Source organism: Xiphophorus maculatus, chromosome 15 (assembly GCF_002775205.1).
Source record: "Xiphophorus maculatus strain JP 163 A chromosome 15, X_maculatus-5.0-male, whole genome shotgun sequence".
Taxonomy (NCBI): domain Eukaryota; kingdom Metazoa; phylum Chordata; class Actinopteri; order Cyprinodontiformes; family Poeciliidae; genus Xiphophorus; species Xiphophorus maculatus.
The window spans coordinates 11754302-11764365 of record NC_036457.1 but is presented as its reverse complement, the minus strand read 5'-3'; the positions used below and the strand labels follow the sequence as shown (position 1 = coordinate 11764365).

At 37.3% G+C, this 10064-nt stretch overlaps 1 protein-coding gene across 1 annotated transcript; it reads left to right on the top strand.

The window, feature by feature from the left end:
- The first annotated feature begins 1208 nt into the window (after positions 1 to 1208).
- LOC102237942 (fibrinogen-like protein A) lies at positions 1209 to 8370 on the top strand. The gene is made up of 9 exons (XM_005800267.2): positions 1209 to 1315; positions 1489 to 1739; positions 3838 to 4053; positions 5763 to 5882; positions 5971 to 6085; positions 6172 to 6309; positions 6566 to 6782; positions 6867 to 7062; positions 7139 to 8370. The coding sequence occupies exons 2-9, from the start codon at positions 1587 to 1589 to the stop codon at positions 7283 to 7285; spliced, it is 1302 nt and encodes a 433-aa protein (XP_005800324.1). The 5' UTR covers positions 1209 to 1315; positions 1489 to 1586; the 3' UTR covers positions 7286 to 8370.
- Positions 8371 to 10064: the final 1694 nt, after the last annotated feature.

Sequence of the window (10064 nt, the reverse complement as noted above, 5' to 3'; positions counted from 1 at the left end):
TGCATCACAGGGAAAGCCAGTGACACACAACCGTCCAAACACACTTACACCAAAGGGTAACTTAAAGAGGCTTAATTAACCTGGCATGTGTGTTTTTTAATCCGTAGGAGGAAGTCAGAGTTCCCAGCAAGAACCCACACTCCTAAATTTAGTTTTGTACAAAAGGACATTCCTACTTCTTCTACAATCACTGGGTTTTACATCTCCGGGTGGGATCAAGAGTTTATTGGAAAAGTAGGGGAGCAAAGGCAATTTTAATCTAATTAGTTTCAAACCATGTTGGTGACATTTAGTTTGTAATATTTTTTATCAGTTAAATTTTACCTCTGAAAATTTGTACAGTGATTTTGACACCTACAGTACAACCCACCTACCATTTCAGTTCAAACTACTGACGTGGGATTTTTATACTGAAAGATGAACCACATCATTGGTTCAAGTTCTCTTCCAGGGCAATTGTGTCTATTTTGATCCTACAAACCCTTCAGACCTACTGGCACATATTCTTGTTTTAAGGTACTTTGGAGTCTTTTCCTGCAAAATATGTGCAGTCTGTTAATGAGTCAGAGACCAGGGCATAAAAATGTAAAGTGCAGCTTGGATACTGTAATAGGATCAGCACCCCTTATACTCCTACTCACGTTAGTCTTCATTACCTCTAGCTTAGTGCAGGATTACTGTGCTTGTGCAGTAGGTTATGTTTATTCTCTGAGTGCTGATGTAGGAGTTTCTGCTGTTGATGCTCAAGAAAAACAAAAACTCCTGAAACAATTTTTACTATGTGAACTGTTTTATTCTTACATTAATTACTTGATCTCTTCTTTTAAGCAAATGAAGAATTATTAAGTAAAATAAATAAAACAGTCACAATGAAGCACAGATTGTGACACTCTGTTGCAGAGTGTGACATTTGAAAAAAGGAAAAACAGAAAATATGTTTTTTATTTTCATAAGCAATGTTTTTTCTTAAGAAAAACTGGTTTACCTTTATGCATACAAAATGTAAAGTTTAAAATAAAATAAATTTTCAAATACAAAAAAATTACTTTCTCACCATGTTTCTATACTTCTCACTTTACGTCAGAATTTTATCACCCTATTTGTCATGCTCCCTGCCTTTTCTCAGTTGCAGTGAATCCTCTTAGAGGTGGATTATTGGACTAGGATCTCTACACCGACAGGGAACGAGGAAGACATGGGCTAAGAGAAAGCAACTCAGGAGGAGATAAAGACGAGGAGAATTTAACTAACAATGGAGAGAACCCCCTGGCCCAAACAGAGCCATGACGGGGTTAGAAGGTGCTGTATAGCTGGGGTGAGAACTGCACTGTTTTCTTAGCTTTAGGCTGGAAATGTTATATTTGTACTCAGATACAAGTTATACTGGCCTGTTTTTTTACAACTTCTTACAACATCATCTTCCTAAAGTGTGGTCAGATTTTCAATTTGGCTTACAGTGTAGCTTAACCTCCCTTTGTTTTCATTCAGGGAAAGCCAGCGGAGCATCAGATGCTGAAGCGCATACTTCCACATCCTAAGCCCATCCTGAGTGAAAAGGCGGGGGACAGACGGACCCTGTGACAGTGATGGGTTTGATCTCATTCAGCCTCCTCAGCTGGAGTGTGGGCTTCACTCTCTGCTTTCTCATCCTGCTGCTCCCAGAGGCCAAAGCAGACAGCCTGAACACTTCAACTTCACGCAACGGTGGAGGTTCACAGTGTGGGGAGTACACAAACCAGGTAGCTACTAACACCTAAAAAGTCATGTTTCTGAACATGTTTATTACTGTTAACTGTTGCTTTTTTTTAATGGGATTCATCTTTTTTTAGGCTCTCTTTGGAAGAGTATAGTAACATTGAAGCATTTATTTACCAAATACAATTGTTGTGGAGGTAGATTATTTAATGTATGGCTTATGGAAATGATGAGAAAACATAATACATCAGCTATGGAGCTATTCTAAACTGTAAAATATTTAAAGTCAAGATAGTACAGTGTGAAAAAGCATCACATAAAAAGTTTAATCTCTGCAGAAATGTAAAATGAAAGTGAAGTTTTATAATCCTCACCTCTCAAATTGGATAGATTCAGAAATGTATTGGTCACACCAGTGGGGTCTCAAGGTAAACGCAAGTGCAGCGCTTGGAGTTAGAAAACTGCTGAAGGAACATCTGGAAACTTTATAAATAAATTAAAAAAAAAGTTCACAACAGATTATTTTTGCAAGTATTTTTATGAGACGGACAGCCATTGTAATTGGATAAGAAATAACATAAAAGCAACAAAGCTTCTTTGTGTATCATTTTGCACTTGTTTAATTGGCTTATTGGCGATGTTTGGATATGGTGGATGTAAAAGTTCAAGGCAAACTATTTCCAACAGTTTTCCTTTTACCTATACAAATTACACTGACAAAAACTGAAATATTTTGAAGGGATAAAAAAGCCTTAAATAATCTGGTTACACATGTGTGAATATCCTATCATAACTGCAGATCTGACTGTGTTTAGAATTAATCACTAGTCACACTCATGTTAAAAATAAGTCAGCACACACCTGCCACACTTAAAGTGTCTTTGTTAATTAGTCTATTCGGCCAAATCATTAGAGGGATCTCACTATCAAAAGGTGTCAGTCAGGAGCATGGAAAGACATTTAAAGAATTAGAAATAACATAGAACACACTAAGACAGTCATCAATAAATAGAGAAGATCTGGTGCAACTGTGATGTTACCAAGAACTGGACATTGATTCAAGATCAATTAAAAGGGAAGAAGAGATGCAGTTGGTTAGGCTCCCAAGAAGTTTTAAGCAACAGCTAAGTAGCTGATTTCTCGATAGTAATGGCTGTGTAATATACAGTATGTACCAATAATCTTCCATGTTAATGATAGATATGGACAAAGAAGTATAACGGCAACACAGATGGCAGTCTTTGGGACTGTTTGTGCCACCACAAAACCTTCAGGCTTCTGGAAAACTGAGGATGAAGAGGAACCTATTTTAGCACGACAAAGGTCCAAACCATGCATCCAAATCAATGACAAGGTCCAATTAAAAATCTGTAGAGGGCTGTGAAAAGGACACACCCTCACAGACTGGGCAAGCATTATCAATATAGAAGATAACCAGCAAAATAGACAAAATGCTGTAATAAACTCAAAACAGGCTTAAACATAGTTTAAGAGTGCTAGCATCTTTGCATGACATCCACTATACTGGCTTTTCAAATTTTATTTGAAATAAAAAAAAATATGTCATCTTATTTTTAATCCAATTGCCCAGATACATTCCAGATTAGAAGTGGAAAAAGTCCTGAAAATATTAATCATGTTACCATTTATCACAACACAAACCTTTGATATACACTATATGTCAGTCAGCAGTGCATGAAACACAAACATTCAGACCAATTTGCTTCACGTGTGTGACTACATCTGGCAAAATCACATTATAGCAGCTGTATTTGATTCAGAATAGAATAATCAGCATTTTTAATCTAGAGAGATGTGTGAGGTAAAAAAACCCCAAAGAAAACAACAATTTTTTTTTTTATAAAAGCTTGACGGTGATTTGATCTCACCAATAAGGCAGACCACGTTAAATAGATAAATTGGCACATAATATTTTTTTCAGACCGCTTTCTTCAAGTTGGCAGCATAGGGTTGCTTCAAGGTTTTGCCTTAAACATTTTAAGTGATAACTAAATGATTGACTTATTATTTGAAACCCCCAGTAATATATATATATATATATATATACTTTAAGTTAAAAAGAAAAAACATAAAATAATTAATAAAAAAAATCTTTTTAATCCGAATCCTCTTCTCTGACAGCTGATGGAGGATGGGACGTGCCGGCTGGTGGCCACGCTGCCCCAGCTGGATGAGAGAAGATGCCCGGATATGTTCCGCTGCTCTGACGAGGTTTCTTACTGGCTGCACGAGAACGAGGAGAGGAAGCAGCAGATCGTGGCTCTGAAGGAAACCATCTCCGAGCTGCAGGAGGAACTCAGGAACCACCGGCATCGCATCAAAGTCCTCGAGCTGCAGGTGACTGAAGCAGCAGATGTGGGTCAGCTATTAGGACTGATCCTTTTAACAGCTTTGAGTTTGTCTGCAGTGACACATGAAAATGTGAATATAAGTGTTAGTGTGTGAGACATTAAGGAAGGTCTTTGGATAGAATGTTAATTATGTATATTTCTTGGTCTTATGTTCGTTTCAAATATTTGAATAGTAAAAAATGGACTTACAGTTGAGTAGTGTAAAACTTTACCTCTATCCACCCCAAGATTGAAATAAATACCATTTTTTGTAGACTAATCATGTTTGTAGGTAATCGAGCTGGCTTCCATCCCAGAATGTCCTTGACCTTAGTCACTAACAGGATTGGCCTCCTCCTCCACGTGTTGCCTCATGTGTTGTCAGGTGATGGGCTTATATAGAAAGAGGCGCTCAGCTGGATCACTCAGTGACTACAGGTGGATGTTGGAAAGAACTAGTGTGTTGATGGACATCTTCTGGGTTTGAGGGTCCTGATTTATTTATTTTTTATTATTCTTTGTCAGTATGTTTCATAGCTGAATTTGAATCTATGAGTTACAGATGGTGGCTGCAGTTACCTTGCTGCATGAAGGTTCCAGGCTTGAATCCTGGCCTGGGGCCTTTCTGCAAGGAGACTACATGTTCTCTTCGTGTAAACAATGGTTCACTTGGGGTACTCCAATTTCCTTCCACAGTTCAAAAACATGACTGCTAGGTTAATTAGTTAACTGATCTCTCTAAAGTGTCATTAGATACAAAGGTATGTATGCATATTGTTTGTCCAGTATGTGTCTTTGTTGTCCTGTAATGAATTGGCGACCTGCCATGGGTGTTCCCTGCATGACACCACTCCCTGAGACCTTGCAAGGATAAGAAAGTAAAGAAAATGGATGAGTGAGATGGTGAATATTGAATTATGGGCATGGTGAAGCAAGAACACTTTTGTAATAATAAAAAAAATGGAAACAAGCAATATGTTTTTGCAGACTTAATGACAAAAGTGTCTTCTATAGGTTTTTCCAAGTGTTTTTGTCCAGAAGGAGTGAATGCTGACTTGATGTAATCAGCTGGGCTTCCTGAAATAGAAAACTTTTTAAATTAATTTAAGTAATATACTGAGATTCATGTGCTGCTTTCTAACTAGGGTCAGTTGGAATGTATGTGTGATTGAATTAAAATTACTTTATTTGTGAAATTTATTGCAACCAATGGTCAGGTGTGCAGCACAGCTAACTGAAACAGGAAGTTGCAAGTGTTTTCAAAAGTAAGGCATTTAGGGAGTTTCTTAAATTAGGAAGCGTTAAATAGTTTCTGTGCCTAGTAGTCTGGCATTCTTTAATTTATTTATTTTGCATTTTACTGTAATTGGTAGTCTTCTTTTTTATAGTTTCATGTAGTAAATTGACTGTATTGTTAGATTCATGAAGTAATCCAATGAGAAACTTAGGTAGAAATTCAAACTTTATAATGTTAAGACATTAAAGTTTGTCCCTGGATTTGACAATATCTTGTTCATAGTTCAAGCACACAGGTCTAAATACAATAACTACTACAATAGTTACATTCAATAAGGTTTCATTGTTATACTAAACTGGATAAAACATTTCAGTCATCGCACTTACAGTTTCTCTTTGTGATCCTAACCTGCTAAGCAGTTTCACTGTGTTTTTGTGTGCGTTTGTCCAATATTGACACATACTTCACTCATATAACAGAGTGAAGAGAAGCGCCACCTCAACATCTCTTTGGAGCAGCGTTTCCATGAGCTGGAGGTTCATTATGCTGAGGCCAGCTCTCTGCTGCATCTGCAGGGCACCCTCATCCTAGACCTGCAGGTATAATGTCCACCTGTAATTCCTTGTATTACTTTGGGTCGTTTTTCTGAATTGGCTAAAATTGTTACCAAATTATCTTTCTGTCTAGAACCAGTTACATAATCTGACCCTTCTGATGGATAAAGTCAAAAGAAGCTCAGACTGTTCCATCAATATAGTTCGGCCCAATCATTTGCAGAATACTCAAGAAGCCCTGCATCCAGGTACGTGTTCATGTAGTGATGCTCCACCAGAGGGAGCCAAAGATCCCAGTTTGTCCCGAGTCTTGCCTCACACCCTATCCCTGCAGAGATCCAGCATGTGGGAAACTGTCCCATAGACTGTGCCTCCATCTACTATAACGGTGTGAGGAGATCAGGTCTCTACACCGTGGTGCCATTGCTTGCAAGCATGCCGGTGGAGGTTTACTGTGACATGGACACAGATGGTGAGCGAAACCTTTGAAAAACCTCTTTAAAACATGCAGATTTTAAAGAGGTTCGATACTACTAGTTGCACTACTAGCATGATACTACAAATAGAAAGTAGGAAAAAAATGGTCTTTGCATTCTTTGAATCTATCAAGTGTTTGAACAAACTTGCCATAGTTTCCCCTTTGCAGCTTCACTAAGCTGCAGATTGGACTGACATGGAATTAAGGAATATTTGGAGGTCTTCATCTTTGTGGGTCTCCATTTCTTAAGGTGGTGGCTGGACCGTGATCCAGCGGCGAGTTGATGGCTCTGTGAGCTTTGACCGCAGCTGGAGGGAATACAGGGATGGATTTGGTGACCTGCACTCAGAGTTTTGGTTGGGCAACAATCACATCCATGAACTGAGTACCCAGGGAGACTACAGCCTCCGCATAGACCTGGAAGATTGGAGCATCCAGCATAAGCATGCCCTCTACCAGAGCTTCAGGTGAAAACAACTACAATGCAGTCCTTTGCGAAGTATTTCTAATGGGTTTGCAAAAACTTCTGACTCTTCTTATGCTTGTTTCAGTGTGGAAGATGAGGAGCATCAGTACCGTCTCCATGTGTCAGGTTTCAGTGGCACAGTGCAGGACTCCTTCGGTTGGTACCATGACAAGCAGCACTTCAGTACTCCAGACACTGGCAACATCTGTGCTGAGATCTCTCACGGTGGCTGGTGGTACAACCAGTGCTTCTATGCCAACCTTAATGGAGTCTACTACAGGGTAAGCACAAACGGAAACCTCCTAATAGTACACTCTCAGAAACACAAGTGTTTACTTCATATTGCCAATTCCACAGGGAGGCCATTACACTCCAAAAGGACGTGGCTCACTGGGTCCTGATGGGATTGTCTGGTACTCTTGGAAAGACTCGGATTATTACTCTCTACGCAAAGTCAGCATGATGATCCGACCACGCAGCTTCCACACACGTTTGTCACCCTGAATGACGAAGGTGCAGAAAGAAGAACTAAGTATCTCTCTAAGCTTAGAGAGATGAAAGGATGAGACTGAGGAAATGTGAACACTATGCTGATTGTATTCAGCATTTTTCCCCATTGGTAGTTGAACCCAAGGAGTGGGTTCTGGAAAAGGCACTTTGTTTTGAACCTTTTAAACTATGCAAATGAAAAAGGACCCATAACACAAACTTTACCATAGAGATGATAGATTTTTCCACAATTATGGAAAGTGTTCATTTCTTTTATACAGTTTTGTATGTTAGTTTGGAAAACTTGTCAGTTTTTGACTTTGCCAAGTAGAGGTACGTATGTATGATGTGTCCTGACAGAGGAGTTACTGCAACTACAGTAGGAGTTTACACTAACTGCTACTGTAAATCCGATCACTCTTGTGAAATCAGATGTGTGTTTGAGCTTTTCTGTGTTTTTTTGTTTGCTTGTTTTTGAAACCTATGTGGTTAGTCCATAAACTTTAAGTGTGTGTGACAAATAAACTTCCTTTATTTTGGTACTAAAAAGAATACAGTCACAGTTGTAATTTTAAAGAACATATTAGTTATTCTTAATTTCTGAAAAATCATTATTTCTAATTTAGCTTAGATTTGAATTTATTGTGGATTTTGTCTGAGCCACATTGTCCAAAATCCATATTCCCACTAATGTTTGGGTGAATGTCCCTAATATAATGTCACTTCACATACTGAACATCTCTTTGGAGCAGCGTTGATGGAGCAAGTTGGTTGATGACTTTTTATAGTCTGTCTGGATATGACTAACCTAGCATGATACTATTAATATCATGCTTGATAGTTGGTACTTTTTAGATTTGAAACTCTCTGATTAACTCCAAAAATATTTATTGTTATTGCTGCTAAACAATCTTTGTCTTCTTTCATAAAACTTTAGTCAAGGTTTAAGGCATTGATTTACAAGCAGGTGTTTCTTTCTTGGACAGCATCCATTTTGACCATTTGACCATTTAAAATTCAGTGCAGAGAGCAACACTGATCAGCAGCAGCTTCCAGTTCATTGCAGGTCTTGTTTTTGGTTACTAAACATCCAAAGTAAATTTTATATATATATATACTGCTCAAAAAATAAAGGGAACACTTAAACAACACAATATAACTCCAAGTAAATCAAACTTCTGTGAAATCAAACTGTCCACTTAGGAAGCAACACTGATTGACAATCAATTTCACCTGCTGTTGTGCAAATGGAACTTTGTACAGAACAAAGTATTCAATGAGAATATTTCTTTCATTCAGATCTAGGATGTGTTATTTGAGTGTTCCCTTTATTTTTTTGAGCAGTGTATATATATATAATTGACAGTTTGAATCAGATTTAAGCTACTTGATTAGGGTTCGAGACCATGGCTTTCTAATATTTAGCTTTTTCACAATATCCCAATTTTCAGAGACACTGAGTTGTGAGTTTTCATTATCTGTAGGCCATCATTATTAAAATGACATTAAGTCTTGAAATATTTCTTGATTACACATACATATGTGCATTTTAGTAAGTGAAACACATACATGTATGTACATTCTGATATTAGTGACATTTATTTTTACTTTTTCACAATATTCAGAATATTTTAAGGTGTACTTATAGTACAGACCAAAAGTTTGAACACACAGTTGTGTCCAAACTTTTGGTCTGTACTGTATATGTCTGGTATGTTGAATTATCTTTTACATTCACTGAAAAATCTTCAGTGTAGATAAATAAAAAGCTTGATGGCAATGGTCAATCAGTATTTAGTTCTACAAGACAATTAGTTTTCATGTATGGCCAACTGTGTTTGTTTATTGCCTTATTACATAAAATTATCATTTGTATCCAAGTTATCTTTGTGTGATATTAAAATTCATGAAAGGACTCAAGCCAAATAAAGAGTAAAGGGCAAGTCATTTACACAACACTGTCTTTCATTCAGCCCATTTATATAATGTTTTCATTCAAAAACATTTAGTTTTCAAAAATCAAAGTTTTTATTGTAAAATCATTCCACCCCTGTAAACAAAATGGACTTTATAGGCTCAAAATGTCATGATACTCAAGCCAAGATTGATGCGCTCATTCAACCATATCACCAGAACTATCTAGAACTGAAACCCACACGTACAAAATGACTAACAAGATGTCTCAAAATATGTTTTGAACTGATTAACATGATCATTTGCATCTCGGTCTGATTTTGTCAAACCGCTCTTCGGTCTACATATCAAGCTGCACCTGATAGTAGTGATAAGCTGAGAGCAGTGGTTGGAAAAAGGGCCCTTTCACTTCCGTTACCAGAAGAGCACAAAAACACACTTTTTACATGAGCTACCAGCTCATTTTTATGCTCTACCACGCCTATGCAAGGAGCTCCTGAAATGAACAAGGAGCTCAGTGTGTAGTTCAGGAAAGCCATGAGAAACCAATGTAAGAATTAATTCAAACAGATACGCATTCACAAATATGAATACAAATCATTGTTTAATAAATCAAACAAATTATGCTGTGCTTTTAATGACACTATATAGCAAATACTTCTATACATAAAATATAATGACAAGAAGCACCTGATGGGTCAAATAGAATATATATATATATATATATTTATGTATTTTTTTTAAACACGATGTGACAAAAAGTACAAAGAGTGAATAAGATTAGAAGTTGATTGAAAAATTGACTGTGAAAAGCAAAGAAAGCAAACTTAAAACGTGACAAACTCTTCAGATGAGGACATAGTTTCTTCAGAGCAACAGT